This window comes from Fukomys damarensis, unplaced genomic scaffold (genome assembly GCF_012274545.1).
Source record: "Fukomys damarensis isolate Sample0158 unplaced genomic scaffold, DMR_v1.0_HiC HiC_scaffold_6, whole genome shotgun sequence".
Lineage (NCBI taxonomy): Eukaryota > Metazoa > Chordata > Mammalia > Rodentia > Bathyergidae > Fukomys > Fukomys damarensis.
The window spans coordinates 29,519,035-29,538,196 of NW_022900918.1; the positions used below are offsets into that span (position 1 = coordinate 29,519,035).

General features: G+C 43.2%; 1 protein-coding gene across 5 annotated transcripts in view; it reads right to left on the reverse strand.

The window, feature by feature from the left end:
* The window catches only part of Abcc4 (ATP binding cassette subfamily C member 4), a 216,336-nt gene that overhangs the window by 66,772 nt on the left and 130,402 nt on the right, over positions 1 to 19,162 (reverse strand). For all 5 annotated transcript variants that reach the window (XM_010630726.3, XM_010630733.3, XM_010630742.3 and 2 more), the window contains one exon: positions 10,319 to 10,398. In XM_010630726.3, coding sequence (XP_010629028.1) covers positions 10,319 to 10,398 — 80 coding nt within the window. The remainder of the gene's footprint in view (positions 1 to 10,318; positions 10,399 to 19,162) is intronic.

The window sequence follows — 19,162 nt, forward strand, 5'->3', positions numbered from 1 at the left end:
TGTATTGTAGCGGCCAAACTCTTTATTTTTTTTTTTTTTTTTGAATGAGAGGTGTGTAGGGAAGAAAGGTTTTGCAATTCGGTTCTCCTCAGTAAATTACAGCGTTTTTGCTGAGGGCAGCTGTGGGCAAGTTTGCATATTTGGAGCAGTCTCAATTTTAAAAAAAAATTAAAAATTAAAATGCCTAAATCTCACCTCTGCCCAGCATCTTCATTTTGATTTGCTTTGCTAGTGAGAAGACCTCTTGAAGCCATGTTGACTACAGGAATTCTAGAAAATTTGGTCTCTTTGCTCAACGTTATTGGGGACCAAGGAAATTTTGGAAATAGTGTGGAAATTGAATGAATATAAATATTCAGTGTTCAATGGTCTATTCTAAAAAAAAAAGTTGATTTTGATTAATGTCTTAAGGGAGAGCAAACTTTGAATCTGGAACACAAACTGTTGTAATATTTATGGATCTGGTATTTGCCTAAGAATTATTTTGATGCAATATAAGGCAACACAATGCTGTTATCAGACTATTTTTCCCACTTAAAAATAAATGTCATATTTTAAAAATAACTATGTCATTTAGTAAATACTGTATTGTTGGAAGATATGCTAAGAATTGTATTGGCAGGGTACTGGGACATTGCTAACTAGCAAAGCACCTGTCCAGCTTGCGCAAGGCCCTGAAGGAGACCCCTTACACAGCCAAAAAATAAAAATAAAGTTAGCCAGGTGTGGTGGCACTTAAGTGTAGTCCAAGCTACTGGGGAGACAGACAAAAAGACGGCTTGATTCTAGGGGCTCGAGGCCAGCCTAGGCACCAGAGTGACATTCCATTGCTAAAGCAAAAACAATGAATTTTTATTGTAGTGATGTCATTTTATCCTCACAACAGCCCTTCTGAAGGAGGCTTTATTCTCCCAATAGTGCAGATGACACAGTGTGTGACTTAGGACACATACAGGAACAGGTGGATCCAGCGCTAGAATTAGAAAGTAGGACTTCCAGGATCTGCTGCTCCCCATCCAATCCTTCAGCATCACCTGCTTTACAAGTGCTCTCCAGCCACGCACAATCGTACTTAGGATAGCACACTTGACCTTCATGCTCCAAGGGGACCCACAGGAGCAATTTCCATAGCTCTTTCATGACCTTAGAAGAAGCCCACTGAACAGACTACGTACATTCCTTTTTTATTCTGCCTTCTTTGGGAATTCAGAAGAGCTCTAATTTTGCCAGCAACCATAATCTGACTGACAGACACTCGGTGTCCTAGCAGCTTTAGGAGTTGGTCCAGTGAACATCTGTGCTGGTGTACAGATTCGCGCTGTGGCGATACGGTGTGAGGAGGGGATGAGCAACCCACCGTGTGGGCCCACTTTTCAGAACCAAAGGTTTGCACTGGCTACGCTTGTAAATGTCTCCAATAGGAGTGTCCCCTCCCATCTTCCCCAAGCCGCTCTGAGATCGGCCCCGCTACGTCCATCCATCTCCATCTCCTCTGATGCCTCTTGAAGCAGCAGTTCTACACGTAGGGTCCCTGCAAACACCCCAGGCTCCTGGTTTTCCTGTCAGCTGTGCTGCCTCCTCCTTCCCTGCGTGTGGCTTAGGAAGCACTGGGACAACTTCCCCAAGCAGGTGACAGAAGCCCTGTTAGCTGCTGTGACTTTAAAACACATGGCCAGCTCAGCAATAACAGAGAATTTTATAAGTTTTGCTTTAACTTGAAAACACGTACAAGTCTGACTTTCAAGACCTCGTGGAAGCTGAATACAGACTCCTATAGTCCTCCAACTGCCTTCCCCCGCCACTTACTATTTCATCCAGATCTAATAAAAAATTGATTTGTTAGCAACTAAAAAACCACTTTTTTCAAATGGGAGACTGAAACTAGAGCCACCACACTAAGCTACATCCCCATTTCCACCACACCCCACTTCAAAGACAGGAACAGCTAGCACAAGTAAGCTGGGGAAGAATCACAAGTGACTCTGGGGTGGCAGGTGGGACAGCAGAGGCAGCCACAAACCAGCACGCTCTACAGAGGGAAGAGGGAGCAACATGCAGCCCAGAAGGGCAGAGAAGCAATGAATGCATTAAAGGAGACTAGTCACTGCCTTCTTCATCCTATCTAGATCACTCATCCAGAGATTCACAAGGGAATCAAAAAATAGGTGATAGATATAGGTACTTGTGATCAAAGGCATTAAAAAATAGATAAAGGCTAACGATTACACTTCCAACTGATAGTATTAGTACAATGTAGAATCACCTGTTATTGAGTCTTAGTACAACGTTAAGCTCTGACTTGGACAAATTTACATTTACTTTTGTCACAGCCATTTTTCCTTCCTTGTTTACACAGTATTACTGAAGTACTACGCATGCCACCACCCAGATACATATGCATCAAAACACAGGAAGACAGGGTCTTCCTCTTCCTGTTGCCCATACCTAAAAATCAGCAGTGTCTCAGGTACCCACGGTACCTGAGATCAGGCTTATGACAAAGCCAAGGAGGAAAGTTCTTGAAAACAGTAGTTGTTGGACCTGGGAATTTAAAATACTAGCAAGGAAAAAAAAAAAAAAGTCCCCAGTACTTTGGGAGAAAGTTTGTCCGCTTTTGATTCTAAAGACAAATGAATAAGTAAATAGCACCATTTCTAAAAAGTTGGTGTCTAAAACATCACAGGGGTCATGCTACACAGGACCACTTACAAAATATGACTTTTGCCTTTAGCAAAAGAGTGGGTGGCAACATTCAATAAGTAATTCAAATGGTAGGGATTCCACATGGAACCTACCTGAGAAAACGCTGGTGTGATGAAAATACAGGAAAGGACCGTTTGCTTCTCACTCAGGAGTAGGATTCAAAAACAAAACTAAGTTTCCAGTGAATCACTTACCAGCTGTGTGATCTTGGACAAGTTAAGTCACTTACGTGGGCTTTATTTCCCTCCTCTGTGAGACCAGCAGCATAACTGTGTGGAGCTCGTGGATTGCTGGGAGGACGAGATGAGGGGTTGCACTAACACAGGATTGAAAATGAGGCCAGACACATAGGGTGCTACCTATGTTACCTGTTATCTGGGATCGCTGTTACTCACAGATGATTTGGACTACACAAGACTTAGGCTGATTTTAAGAATTCTTGGATAAGCACAACTCCACTCCACACAGGCAATCAAGATAACCAAACAGAAAAATTGGGTCAATTCAGTGTTCTGAAAAAACCTTACGTCATCCTTAGCTTCTTCTACTGCCCAGCCAGGTACAGCAAGGCTGCTGGAAGGTGACACCTGAACCACAGAGGGCACCCCCTATCTGGGGAGAGACTCAATCTGGCCTCTGTGGCCTTGGGGGCTGAAAGCCTAAGTAATGACCTTTCCCGTTCTCAGGGGATTCCACAAAATACAACCCCAGAGCCTTTTCTCTAAGGGACTGTACACACAATTGGTGATGGAAGACTTGAAAATTTTTAAAACAACAAAAACCAGCCCAAGGAGAAGATCAAATAAGCATGACATTTTCTTTTGATCTACGATATGAACCCAGGGTCCTTTCTTTGATTAAAATGTCCCAGTAGCTTACTTCTCTTTGCAACCAAAGCAGAATCCGAGTCCCTCGGTGGGTCTGGAGGCCCTGGTGGCCCAGACCTGCCCGCCTATGACATCTCCTCTTCCTGGAGACAAGTAGCTCTGCTCCTCCACTGCCTGCCCTCCCCAGCTCTTTTCGCATGGCCGTTTCCTTCTTATTGTTCAAACTCAGGGTCACCTACTCCACTGACCAACCTTAGTCTCCAAGTGACCCCCTTAGTTTCTCCTGAACATTGTCCTTTCCTGAACGCACTGGCAGCATGCTGAACCTGGCTTATTTATTTTTACTAGTTTACTCTCTAGCTATCCCTGCTCTAGGATGTCAATTTCTGGAAGTCCAAACCCAGTTTGCTCACTGCTTTATACTCTAATCCCACAAAAAAGCACCAGGTATGCAGGAAGCGCTCCATACATACTGACTCACTGGCCACAACAGAGATTTCAAGGAGACAAGGCAAGGGACATATGCTAAGTGCAGTGCCCAGGCTAGTATGATGTGATCCCTTCTCTAGTGTAGGGTGTAACTGTTTTATTACCAAGCTGACTGACAGAGTGAAATGTCGCTAAAGGAAAGACAGACTTGTGGTAGGCATTAAAGGATGAAGAGTGTGGTACATGTGAGATGCACAGTGTGTGCACACATACACACACATGCACACGCGCACACACACATACACACATCTAGGAGGCGGGTAGTTTCTTAGCTACAGATTCTAAGAGGGTGGTATCCAGTCAAAAAAGGGTTCAGGTCCCTGATGTAGGGCCAGGTACTCCACTGCTGGTCTCAGAGGAAGCCATAATCTGATTATCCACCAAGGAGTCTCGCCCTTTTATGACTTATTAAAGTCTGTGGTTCAAGGGAGAAAAACTAGTTAAGTACTGAAATCAGCAAAGATACTTGCATTTTGAAGCCAAGAACAAAGGTATCTGCTGATTTCAGAGGATCAGGGGCAGGCTAATCTATACACCGCAGTGAAGGCAAAGACAGAAGGTTCAAAAAATCAACCACAAACAGAGCTTCCTCATTAATTGCAAAATGTTAAATAAATTACCTGAGATTTCACTTAAGGGATGAGAAGGAATTAGCTGAGAAAACGTACATTGAATAAATTCTTCACAAGTAATAAAGAATTATCAGTTTATCAAACACGTCAAGGATGAGTACAATCATCAAAGTATGAATGCACTCCACGCTCAGCGTAGCCCTTTAAAAAAGAACAACAGAATTCCCTTCCCCACCTGCCCTTCCACTCTCAGCCAGTGACAGGGAAGAGCAAGGGGCTTCCGGCAACCCGTGAGGCCCACCGACCACAGGCCTCTTTCTCTGCCTGCCCTCAAAGTCTCCTCCACACGAAAATGGGCCAAGCCCTCCCATCGCCGCCCTGCAGCTCCCAGCCCCGTGGGGCAGCAGTCAGAAAAAAACGAGCACTGCAGCTCCAAGGGGTGACCCTGTGGGAGCCTGGGCAGAGGGTGAGGAGGGCACGTTTCCTGAAGGGAGGAAGGGCACCCTAGGACGTGGCCGGCTCCTCTAGACTCAGCCGCTTCTGGGTACACTGGGCCCACAGCCCGAGTGCAGTAAGAGCAGTGACGTGGGGGACGTGCTGTGAGAAATACTGGAAAGAATTACAAATTCTTTGTACAAATCATATATTTATAAAAGAAATGTTTTTCTTTTAGAAAAAGCTTCAAGGACCGGGGATTTAGCTCAGTCGTGCCACCGCCTGCCTTGCAAGCTCAAGGACCAGAGTTTGATCCACGGTACCAAAAAAAAAAGAAAAGAAAAGAAAAAGCTTCAAGATTTTTCATGATATATCTAATTGCAAATATACTCATGAAACATATCAAATATCTCAAACAGTTGTATTGAAGGTATTAATAAAATTTCTGACAATTACATTTTAATGACAATGCCAATAAAAGATTATAAATATGGCTCTACTAATAGTCCAAACCTTATTTTAAGAAAATGAGTAACTGGATTCAAGCTGCTGGTGTTTGTACCAATATTAGGAAGTCAAACAATTCAAAATGTGAAATTCAATTGTTTCATTCATGCATTTCTTTGCTGGTTCACTCAAGTACGTATCTTTTAAAGACCTAATTCCTGTTCAAAGGATTTCTCACCATCATTAATTACTCAAGTCTGCAGTCTAGATAAACGTCTCTATGTACTAGATTCCTATTTTTACAAAAATATGTAGTTGTACTATGGCTGCAGTTTGTATTTCACAAAAATATGTGATGAACCATTCTACAGTGTTTTAAAAGATAATTTGTTTTTAGAAATATTGAGACTGGCATGGTGGTACACTCCTGTAATCCCAGTATGCTGGGAGGCTGAGGCAGGAGGATTGCAAGTTTGAGTCCAGCCTAGAAAACTTAGTGGGACTCTGTCTCAAAAAAAAATTTAAAAGGGTGGGGCTGGAGATGTAACACAGAATGAAAAAGTTCCTAAGTTCCTTAGTACTTAAAAATTTTAAATACTCAAAAGTGATTACAATTTCTGCAAAAGCAAAGAAAAAAAAAACCATATTTGAACACTACTTTCTATGCCAGATGTGTACTGCCTGCCCCAGCTAACTTATCTGATAAATCCAGGGTGGCCATGCTGTAAGTATTATCTTGTACTCCATCAACTATTCCCAATGATGTATCTATATCGTCCACTTTAAAACATCTTTAAATTCGCCCTCACTAAACACCTGGTCGGTGAAAAGCCCACCTCTCTTCATCACCTGTACCAGACACCTCTCTCCATCCCCATGTCACTTTGAAGCAAGACAGCAGCAATAAATGACACACGCGTTCAAAATCAGCTGTGTCACCACTTCCCCCAGCGTGGATACTGACAGGTAGCAATGTAAAAACAAGCAAAACCCACCAATGTTCACACAAATACAACCCCGCTGAAGTCCAAGGGACAAAGTTATACATACCCAGCAGCCTCTATCAAGCCAGGGAATTTGCTCACATTTGTACACAGAATTCCTTATCTCAGTAATTTCATCCGTAGGGTAACAAAGGTGAGCCAGATTCCCATCCAGCTCCTACAGAACACACTAACTCTATACATCATACCACAACCACGGGCTCTGTTTCAGGCCCCTCCCCTAAATTCCTCAGCACCAGACTCAACTGGAGACAGCAGTTCCACCTGAAGGGTCTACAGCTCTGGACAAGTACTTAAAAAACAAAAACATTATCTTATAAAAAAAGCAATCAAACATGCATGCTGTGGATTACAACTTTCACATGGAAAATGTAATTTATTATTCATTTCTATGGCTGTTTGATTTAAATTCTCTAGTAAAGCATGCGCATATGTGTATCTTCGGTATAAAAAAAATTCTGGTAGGTGGAGAGCTTAACTCCCTATTCACAAACATCTAAGAACTGGGTTTTGATTTTTGTTCCCTTTTTTTAACTATATATCCTGCCAGGTTCCTTTTGTCTTGAGAAGCCCAGATGAGGCACAGCTTTCTTATGGCCCAGTAAGCACCCACATCCTATGGGATGGCACCAGAGTGACACCAGAGACTGACAAGGATATTCCCAGTCCTTTCTACATGCAGTTGTCTCCATCAAACCCAGCAGCTGAGAGTAGAAGGACTCTGTTTCACAAGCTTCTCTGTGCATGGGAGGAGCTGCTGGCCATGCAGTAACCACCCACAGACTCTCATGAGAGACGTCACAATGTGCCTCCTGAGGGACCCTCATGTCACAGCAGGTTTGCTAATGAAATTAAGAACAAAGGCAGACAGGAAATTTTCTATTGTCTCCATTTTGAAAGGGGCTGACAAACAAACCCCTTGGAACTGATGAACTAACTACACAAGAGACCTACAAAGCCACTTCTGTTTCAGGGGCCCAGAGGAGGGTCACTGTTGAGGTAGATAACATTTATGCTATATGTGTGGTCTGCCTGATAGGAACTCGAAAAAATATTTTTTTTTTAATTTATTGAAGGACAGAGTCAACAAAATGTCTTTTGGGGAGAAAGAGAAAGAAAAAAGAAAACCTACCACCTTCCCCAAAAAGATCAACTACTAAGAACAGTCAAGAGGTGAGTCTAGCTGATTGTCATTTTGACCTTGCTTCGCTTTAATTCAGGAGACTATTTAGAAATGTAAGGAGCAACCCCTTTCATTCGGCTCAGCTAGCAGAGCTAATAGGCTTCTAATTAATTTCCAGAAGATTGCTGTTATAACTAACAGGTTTTAAACATTTGGTTGATTGGGGAAAATGAATTGAATATAATGTATTTGATTTGGAAAATTAGTTTTCATTCTATGTGCTTACCATAATAGTGTTTATTTTAAGTTTACATGATTCCATTAAGAGTCCCAGAACATCACCGGGTTGTTTTCATCCCTACGGAGTTCTATCCAACTTTAAAAAAAAAATCAATTTACATTTAGATTTCTGTTAGTCTTTATGTGAGGGCACGTTAAATTCATTTCTGTGGCTTTAATAAAAATCTTTGCTTGCTAATAATATAGCAATGGGCCCCAAATACTTCAAAATGATCCCGGTGATAGCTCAGTCAAAAGTCCACTCATCGAATGCAAATCCTCCAGAGAAAGGCTCTGCACACGGAGCGAGATGAACCAGAAGGGCATTGTTTATGAAGTTTCACTTGATTCCTCCTGACAACCATTTAAACAATGAATGTTGGGAAATGTCCCTCAAAGAATCAACAACAATGGCAAGGATCAGCGCTTTTATATTTAGCTAATACTATTTTTAAAAGGAGAAAATATTTCTTCCTGAAGGGATTATAGGAAGCCTTATTAAAGACACCTGCAAACAAAACAAGTGACAATAGATCTTTATCATAATTGATAACTGAGTTATCCTTTATATACAACACCTTTCTCGGAGACAATAACCTCAAGATTTACCTTTGCTGTGGATTGAAGAAATCAGCTAATTAGGACCAGCAGCATTCAACAATGGTTAAGTCTACCAAGATCATGTGAGCGGATAAAAAAAGATGCTTGTCTATCTGGTTAAACAGAAGTGCAAGACTAGAATTTCTTTTCCCCCCACTGCTGAAAACGTTTTATATTGAAATCAAGCAGCATCCATCCCTTTCCCTCCACAGCCGATACAAAAACACTCAAGGGATTCTAATTAGCAGGCCTCACTCTGCTAAGCACACAGTGGGCCAGCTAGCTCCGGAAACCTTGGCCTTGCTTGCAGTTGCGAAGAAACAGAACCTTTCACAAAATCTTCTCCAAGTAATTAACAATCATGTCGAAATGCATACCAGTCATCTGCATTCTATGTAAGGAATGAAACTATTTAGTGAAAGGTTGCTCCTGGGGATAAATAATATAGCAAAAATCCAGCAGGACACATTTTAAAAAGTGAGTTTTCAGAGGAACTTGTTCACAGTCACAGGACTCCTCCCCCAGCGCATCCCAGCTGAGTCCTGGGTTATGTCACCTCGGTACACAGAGCTGTCGTCCCCTGTACGCTACGCTGTTTGCAAGCAAATGTTCATTCTGATCTGCCTGTGCGACTGACTTCTGGTCATCACTGGAGGCCTAAGTGATTTTTCTGATATAGTTTATTTTTCAATTAAGTAACATTGACTCTTTTTATGCCAGTGATGTCAGAGGGGATTATAAACTTAAAGATTATACGACCATGGGATGGGGGAGAGGACTGAGCCATAATCAGAGACCCTGGCTGTAGCACTGTCCTTTCTTGGCCCTGAACTTGGCTCATGCTTAGAACTACTATCACTTGGCACTTAGGGAAAGTGAAAAAGGTTCAAACTCATGACAGGTCAGCCACAGGAGCTGGGACTGCAGAATATGCTCTGCTTTTTGATAGATGCCATTACATTTCCAAAATAAATACTTGGATTTAAAAAAGTCTCCTTGGCCCAAATCACTGAAAAGGAGACAGAATTAAAGAGCAGGAGGGGATGAGAGCTAAGATGCCCCAACATCAATCTTTAGGATGTGGAGTTCACAGACAAAACAAATGCTGCACAGAAGGTATTTTTGAAGCATTGCTGGTTTTTCTCTTTTCAAAGAAAGATACCTTAAGACAGAGCAATCAACGTGTAAAAAGAAAAGCTGCCTAGAAAAACAAAAAAAAGACATTTTCTGAGATGACTTTGATCCCGTACTCAAATTATTGGCTTAAACATGCTCACCTTCAAAGGCTTTGTATCTGCAATAACTGCTCTCTATTGTCCTTGTTAACAAAGTATTATTTTCATCTTATTATTACTAATCTTTCCTTTGTAAGTAACCACACCTGGTTTTATCCCCCTCCCAAAGGGAGAAAAAAAAAAACACAGTGCAGTAAATATTTGCTCTTTGTGGTGATACAATGCATAATTCAGTTAATCTGGGCTATCTTTCCATGCGAGGCGATTGTTTCTATATTATGAAATGTGTTCACAGTGAAGTGAAATCCACGCCAGATACCTGCGAGGCAGACAGAGAGCCACTTACCCAGCATGTAGCTGCCACAAACCAACTCTGACAGGACTGCGTGGCCACTCCTACACAAGAAGTATTACTCACGCTCACTTAGCCTCGGAATCACAGCCACACCTTTCTTTTACAAACACGAGCTTTTCATTAAGGTAACATTACACATCACTGGGCCAAGGGCCCTGCTCCTATTTCCTTCCCCCATGAAATAGCCTTGGAAAAAAAAATAGGACCTTCAGTTATCCATTTGACAACTTGACATTACTGTTACGTTACCTGGATGAAATCTAGAAATGTCAAGGGAAGTAAGTCATCCATATGTCCAATGTCTTTGGAGAAACGATTTAAAATTCTTCCTGCAAGAACAGGATATGAGAAATTACTCATTTCCCCAGATAGACCCTTTAAGAGAAACAATTCCTAAACAAATCAAAACAATATTTTAAATGCATATGTATTTAATATAGTATGCATTCATATGAAATAAACCAATGTCAGTGGCAAAGAAAGAAAAGAGGATGATACCTAAAGAAATAAAAATACCACCAAATGGTACTAAACAAGGAATTACAATGTGGCCCTGATTTAAAAGGGGGTGTCTTGTAACAGTGACAGTATTGGGAAGGGTTAAGTTTTATTTACTTTTTTATTATTGGTATACATTTGGGTTGGGGAATTTTAGAACATTTCTCAATTTTAGGTCCCATTTAGGACTTCGGTTCAAGTGCAAAGTGGGGAGGTGAACAATAGCAAAATATTAAATCAATCCCAACTGTTAGGCTAACTTTGCTTTAGTTATCAGAATTTTGCTAATTAGTACATTTTTAAATAACTATAATTGTAACCTGTGTGTGTGTGTGTGTGTGTGTGTGTGTTTTCTTTTTGGCCAGGTGGTTCATGGTTCTATCCTTTACACTTATTTAATTTTTAAAAATTGAAGTCACACCCACACAGAGCCTATTCTGATGCCAGCAACCCATTCAGTGTGTTTGCTGACCCCGAGCTTATGTGCCAACTGCTGCTTTGGGAAGCCAGACTACCAGTGCGATGAGGGACCCCCGGGTGCTCCTGTCAGTGTCTGTCCGAGAGGACTTCCCCCAAGGCCCCTCATACCATGGAGCCACTGGACTGGGAATGAGCAGGGTCTAGGGCTGAGCTTCCGCTGCCTCTGCAGTTCTTCCTTGGGGCACTCAGGCTCACTGAGGAAGCACGAGGTGTGCACATCTGAGACAAGCAGAGCTGCAATTTTCCTGTCTTCAGCTCAGAACATACGGACTCTGTAAAGCATCCTTCAGTGCTATCTTTGGCAGGCCCAGCAACAACTTTCTCAGCCTGTAATATCACATCCTTTAGCGTTGTCCCGAGGATTAAATGGGGCATGCCCATGAAAGAAGCGAGTCACAGTGCCTGGCACTTTTTAACAGATGCTCACCAACAAACAGAAGGTACGAGGATGACTATGACTGCAGGTTCTGCAGCACGCCATCTGGGGAGGAAGTTCGAAGTGTTTTAAATGCAGATTCTGATTCAGTGGCTGGGGTGGAGCTTGAGAGTCTGCATCTCTACCAAGCTTCCAGCCTGCCCTGCCTGCAGTTTTCCAGATCACACGTGCAGGAGCAAGAGGATGGACGAGTGTTGATCACACATGTTGAGGAACATTACCATCAGATGGGCAATTTTTCCCACCTATTCTTACACACTCTACAGCCTATTTAGTTATATTTTAACTTCCCAAAGGTCAACGCCAAAAGAAAGAAAAACAAAATATTAAATAACAAAATATTAAATATGTAATTAAAGTACTTTCTTTCAATGGAAAGGTTACAATTTTTTAACACAGGCCAAATTCAGATGCATTGAAAGTGGTTCCGTGTAAAATGTCAGGAAATATTCAAAAAATTTCTTTAAAAAAGATGAAAATACTATAGAGAGACGATAAGTAAGTGCAAATCGCTCCTTTACCTTTTGTTAAATACAAGAATCTTAAGGTCTAGGGGACCCAAGTTTTGACAACAGCATAAAATACAATATAAACACAAATCATTTAGAAAAGCCATCTCTCCATATAGCTACCTCAATCGTGGAATATCAGAGACTCCAAAACCCAAACTCTCACTCACTAGCTAAGTACAGAAAATGTGAGATTGGAAAGTTCAATAATTAACATTTCGCTGCTCTGAGAAACAATGAAGTCAATGAGTGATGTATGCAGAATATTATCACCTGGCTTTGAGGGCAGACTTGAAATCAGAGCGGTGATGTCAAGTTTATGGCCTCATAGCCTTTTTCTCAGAGGTCTCCAAATCAAATCTCATGATGAATTCCCTCCATGCGCCTGCCATGCCTCTTCATCCCAGTGACCTGTGGTCCCCGCTGAAATGTGTCCAGAACACAAGGGAAGGGGAGTCAGCTTCCGGGGGGACGCTCAGTCCATTTTCCAATGGCTCTGTCACAAAGGGCTTGCATATGTGTATTAAACCTTCCTGGAACATCAAACTATTACTGCTACTTATTCTGCCCTTATAGATGCGAAGAGTGAGTCAAATTTCTCTTGCTATGACAACTCTTCTTCTCATACCCTTTACAGATTTCTCAGGAGCAACTGACGCAGATGGCCAGACTCACTTCATGCCTGGTGCCCAGGACTGAAATCAGTATCTTTCCTGTATGTGGGATCATCAGATATGTGATCTCTAGCTTCTTTTGCTTAGTCTAAGTTTTCTGAGGTTCTTCCACAGCACAGCATGGGTCAACAGTTCTTCCCTTTTGAGTCCTATTCTTTGCCAGAAAAAATAGTCTTAAATATCAGCCAAAAAAAAGTCGTACCAGACCTTGATGGTAAAAGTGGACATCTAAGAAGAAATAATCTTAGGATGAACTTTTTTGTATATACCCATATTTTGGTCTATATAAAGAAGGGACGTATCTAAAATCCAGTTATGGCTATAGAACCTAAGTCTTCTGCTAAGAATTGGCCTTTGAAAATGGACATAAGCTTGGTGGTAGAGAGCCTCCTAACATGTGTGAGACCCTAGATTTAATCTTTTGCACCTGGAGGGAGGGGTGCTGAGTTTGGGCCACTTACTGCATTGGCTGAGGTGCACCCACACGGCCCTGTAGCCAATGTTAGGAGGAGCAGGGGGACAGGCAAAAGAACTACTGTCTTGGTGAGAAGTGGAATCTAAACCTAAGTCTAATCCAAAGAGCACAGTCCATCTAGTAGAGCAAAAACAATGGACTGGAAAACCCAGGCAGAGAACATGGTGGCTAGGTGGGGTTCAAAATGAAGAATGGAAGGTAAAAAGGATAGCTGTGTGCATGGCATGGTTCAAGGAAGCCATTCAAGGAGTGAGCCAGCTGGACTTTCTACAGCATTTTACACTAATTCAGCCAGAGTAGCCTGAGAAGGAAACAGGAGCTGCTGAGGTCTGGCAGTTTGGCCCATCTTTTTTGTCTCTCCAGTCAGAACAGGCCTTTAACACTGTGGAGGCTCACAGAGTGAAGTGAAACAGAGAAAACAGCATGAACGAGGCTGCACGAGGTCCTCATCCTCCTCTGACACTTGGCAGGGAGAGGACTTCACAGTACTCAAATTCCACTGAAACTCAAATTCCTTATCTTTACAATGCAGATGATAAAATTTGTCTCTACTTCACAGAGCTGAAGATCGAGAGGATAAAGAGGTCGTGATTACAAAGGCATCTAAATTTGGAAGCAGCACACACATGACTTAGTCATTATTACTATAGGATTTTAGAACTTGAAGGGGCATGAAAGATCTCCAGGACAAGAAGTAATTTCAAAACTCCATCCAGTGAAGATTCTGAAATTCTACCCTGAAAATCCCCGCGAGACAGAGGAGGAAGTGGAACACGCCCAACTCCACTCCACCCTCCTTTGGCTGCCTGTCGGCTCCCCTGACATCCACTGGACATTCACATAGGAATCACCTTTAAAGAAGGCTTCTGCAGGCAACAGAAATGCTCGTGAACATTTTGTGGACCTTGCTTTGTCAGAGGTGAGGAGAAGACGACCAATCTCACTCAAAGAGCTGCAATTTTGTCATGAGCAGATGTTGCCTGCCCAGCCTTCTGGGGATTTCCACACCGTAGAAGTGGGGAGTATGAGCAATCTCATTCTTCAACTTCCTTCAGTAGCCTTTGCTGGCTCTCACTTTTTCCTGCAGATAGAGCCGCTGGCTGACTTTGGTGGGGGGTCTTTTCCTGAACTTTGCTCACAGTCATTATCTTCATTCCCTGTATTTTGCTCTCTTTCCTTATTTTCACTTCCTGTTTATTTATCCCAAATCTTATCATCACTCCTGATCTCCTTGGGCATACTCACGACACACAGCTATCCACCAAAACATCTTAAGCTCAGTGTGGTGAAATCAAATAGACTCCTTTGAAGGGGAAGTGAGAGGGGTGAGGGAAAGAAAGAAGAGAAGAGAAAAAAAAAAATAAGAAAAGAAAAAAATGGAAACAAAGTCTTTGTAAATAGGGAAGGGTGGAGGGGGTAAGGGAGGCCAGGGGAATGGGGAAAAATGAGAACCGAGATCTGTTACATAAAGGTACAAGATCCCAGTGATGAATGTAACTGTACTGTTTACCTAAAATGTACCAATAAACTTAATGGAAATAAATAAATAAATACAGGCATAGACGCCTCGGAATCTGACCCACAATGACCCATATCCAACTTCTCCAACTGTGTGTCTGACTTGTGCCCAAAGACCCAGCACAAAAATGTCCACACGTTCGATTTATCTTTATCTCAAATAATTAAGAACATGCCTTAATTTTCCATTTAAAATAACCTCATTTGCATCCTTATTTCCTTATCGCATCAATTCTATCAAGCTTTTAGGAACAGTGAGGAGATAACAGGTACTCACCTAACCTGCTCTCTAGCCCTCCCGAGGAGGCACCTTTGTTCTAACTGGAAGATCTACTCTGTCCTCTATTCACCTCCTGGGTCCTCGATTCTCATTCAACAGCCTCCCAGCCCAGGTTCTCAGCCTTCCTTTCTCCTCCTTGAACGCTTGCTGATAAGTATGGCTTTCAGGAACTTGCAACTCACTTGAACTTCTTCATCTATACTGGACAGGCTTGACATGTCCAACACTCTTCTCAAGACTCCCCACAGCGTGGGCACCAAATGTAGCCAGGGGACCTGGGGCCTGGCTGTCAAATGATCCGTGGCCCCTCTGAGTAACAAGAAGTCCATAAGAAAAGCAGAAGGGCAAACACATTATCCAAAGCAAAGGGCACAGCAGAAGCACACCCCTGTGACAGTGGCTCCTAACTCCTTGGGACCACTGCGAGTCCAGTTCCAGGGCAGTCAGTCCTGGTCCTGCTTCCACTCCTGTGAGCTGTCCCGGCCTCCTTCCAGTCTGCCTCTTCTCCTCTCAGCCAACTCGGGGACACTCTGTCCCTATCAACCCAAGAGCCTTGACCATAAATCAGTGTCCATGTTTGAAGGCACAGTCAGCTTGTTTCACGATATCCCCTGGAGGCTGGCCAGTTACTCTCAGAATATATCACAGTGTAATCCACTTAATGCCTTTTACTTCTCACGTGCATTACTTTTGAATTCGCATCTAGATTCACACGGCCTCTATAAAGGTGGAATGCATTTCACCTAAGACCAGTGAGGAAGTGTGGACAGGGGCAGACTGGATTAATGATGACATATCAAACGCAATGGTTTCCCAGCTTTTTATAAAGACGGGGAATCTTCTAAGTAGGTGCGCTCTTACACAAAAATGCTACCTCATAAAACAAACAAGATACGTGGCTCTTACTGAAAGAGAGACTATGAGACTTAGAACCTACCCCATGATCATCTTCCCACACGTCCCTCAGGGGGATATGACTGGAAAGATGAATTCTGACTGCTACAATACAGTCTGTAAACCCAGCAGGGAACCTCGAGCACCTGTGGGCATCAGAATGGTTTTAAATCAGAAGTCATCTAACACTCCAGACAAACACTGCTTCTCAAATCTACTCTGCACATCCATCACCTGGGGCTCCTAGGAAAGCAGAGTCTCCAGAGCTCTGGGTGGCGCCTGACATTCTGTATTTCCAACAATGGATACTGATGCTGCTGGTCCAGAGCCACACTTTGAGGAACAAGGAAGAATCTGAAAATTTCTGGTCATCATTCGGCCTTAAGACGTAAACCTTTTTGTCTTCACATATACGGAGTCCACCAAAAAAAAAAAATGTATACACCCTTCAGGGGAAAGAAAAATAGTATGTTTTTTCAACAGATGGTGTTGTTACCTTCACGTAGTGGACCCTAGAGGATGTCGTATATCATAAAAAAAATCCACTGTACCACCAGCCCTCAGAAAATAAGTTGAAAACGCATGTGCAGGAGTCTCAATGACCAAGGTACCAAGCAGCAGTTCGCCACAATAATAAATGTCTGGAAGCTAATGGCCACCACTTTGAGCACCTCCTGTAATTGTAGAGGCCAACAGTAACTTGTATTAATCTCATCAGGTCCCAATAAACTCAGTATCAAACTATTTATACAAGTTTTTCTTTCCCTGAAGTGTGCATACATTTTTTTGGCAAACTGTGTATAAATGACCACCCTTTCCAATTCCCTCCTGAGCTCCCAGGAGCCCAAGACCAGTTGGCTCTTTTTTTATTCATATAAATGAAAACAAAATAGAGGTACACTCAGGACAGAGCTTTGTTCTGTACAATCTCCCCACTGCCTGGATCAACACCTAGCTTGTGGGACACATGCCGGCTAAAGAAAAGCAAGCTATCTGCTACAAAGAGCAAGTGGTCAAGTCCTTCCCTCCAATGCTTGATCTTTTCTGTCATCTTCCTTGGTGGTTATTTTCTGATGGGGGGGGCATCAGTTGTCACACGAAGGGGTCAGGTTTGTCACCACTGTCATTTTCCTCATGCTGCAGCTGAGCTGACCTGGCTGTGTTCCCGTGAAGAGGTGGAGAAGGGTGGTGGAGGTGTCTAGATGAGACTGAGTTTGGGTACACATGGACCCGACAGCACAAAGGCTCTCTGCAAAGCCAGAAAAGCACAGTGACTCCCAGAGGGTCACAGACGGATGTGGGACAGCAGGCTGCACAACACAGTGAACCAGGGGCTGACTTCAGAGGTGGTGTCAAAGGATGATTATGTTGCATGTGCAGACCATGAGAGGCCCCGTGACTGGACACAGAGGGTGGAGGGTAGACAGGACAGGAGGTGCAAGGCACCTTAGAGTACCTTAGGTCACCAGATTCCAAGGAGCTCTAGCCTAGCCTTTTAATAAGCTAGGAGGAACTCCTGCTGGAACTTAAAGGTAAAATTCACATAACAGGTGGCACCAGGTTTAAATGGTAGCCTAACCCAGATCCTTTGTTAAGGTACCAAATCTGGCACACAGGCCTAAGAAGATACCAAGGAAAAGGCCCACTTCCCCCACCAACAGCCCCTTAAAGGCTCCTTCCTTGTCATAGAGTGCCTTGTCCTTCTTCCTACCTACTGCATACACACCACAGAAAGCCGGAAATTGTGGCTCTGGTGACAAGTCTCAGGCATGTCTCCTGCTTCCTCTATTTGCAGCTGTGAGACAAGGGGAGCCACTAGCAAACCAAAAGAGACCCTGGGCTAGTGGTCGCAGTAACAGCACAGACACCTAATGTGCTGGGATGCTTGTGTCTCCTGGGAGAACGGCAGGGACCTGCTCTGCAATGTGAAAGAACACCCTTATAGAAAAGTCACACTGCATTTTCCAAATCTGATGGTCTCTTACTTATGATACAGTCAAACCAGTTGTTTCAAGGTTTATTATGTGCCTCGACAGACTGGAGTAAATGAATGTATGTGTGTGTTCTCTCCTTTTCCTAGGAGAGCTAGATGTCAGGTGCAACTATCCAAACAAGATGACTTGCAAAAATTCAATTTTTTAAAAAAGGGCAGCCTCATAGTCTCCCCGATCATTCACCTTCAAATTTGCCTTCTTCTAAGTCACAACATCCTCATACTAATGGTTTTACCCTTTCTCAGAACCTGCTACTTACAATTAACATAGGATCTGTCTTTTTGTTCGAAGTCCATTTGGGCATTTTACGATCTAATGTTGGTAGCAGGTTAACAGGATACAGTTGTCCCCCGCTATCTGCAAAGTCCCCCATGAATGTCTGAAACCACGGGCAGTACCAAACCCCATGTATGCTATGCCTTTTCCTACACATACAAGTTTCCTACATGTCAAACTTTCATTTATAAATCAGGTAGAGTAAGAAATTAATAAAATAGAGCTATTATAACAATATGGTATAATAAAAGTTATGTGAATGCTGTCTTTCTTGAAAGAGCCAAGACAAATAGTACATTCAGATCGCAGTTGACCATGGGTGCCATGGATAAGGGGAGATACTGCACACAAGTGAAAACACTACGTGCAGTGACACAAAGTGACACGAGCACACACCCATGGCAGGAATTGGGAGACATGGACCTCAACCACAAGTACAGTGGCAGTGAAAGAGCCATGATGCCCTCGGTGAGCGGTGAGGTACAGGGGTCAGGCAGGGTTAGCCTAACACGTCTTCACAATGGAAGACGGCCTGCGAGTCTGGAAGGAGGGCAGAGAATGGAGTGATAGTGAATGCAGAGTTTGCCCAGGTGAGAGGAATGGCATCCATCAGGACTGAGAGGTGGAGAAGGGCAAAGGGTTGACAAATATTTACCTGGCTGGTGGAAAGCACGACGCAAAATGTGCTGAGCTAGGAAAGGACTCAGGTGCAGACTGGGAGTAGAAAAAGACAAAGCATCGAGCGGCCTCCCTCTCACAGGGAAGAAGTCCAACTTCCACTGCTCTTCTGTGGCTCCTCAAGCCATATTTGTAAGGAGGAAGCACCAAGGAGGGGCCAAGTGGAGGGAGGGCTGGGGGCACTCTATACCCCTGGCCAGGCTGGACAAAGTGGAGCAGATTCTGCAGAAGATGGCTGCAGGGATCAGCCCTGCCTCTGCCTCTGTGTGACAGAGAGACCCCATGGCAACTCACCATGGTGCCCTGGCCACAGCAGAGACGCCACAAGACCCTTTCAGTTGCTTCTAGTTCATTCATGCTTGGTTTTCAAAACACCACTAT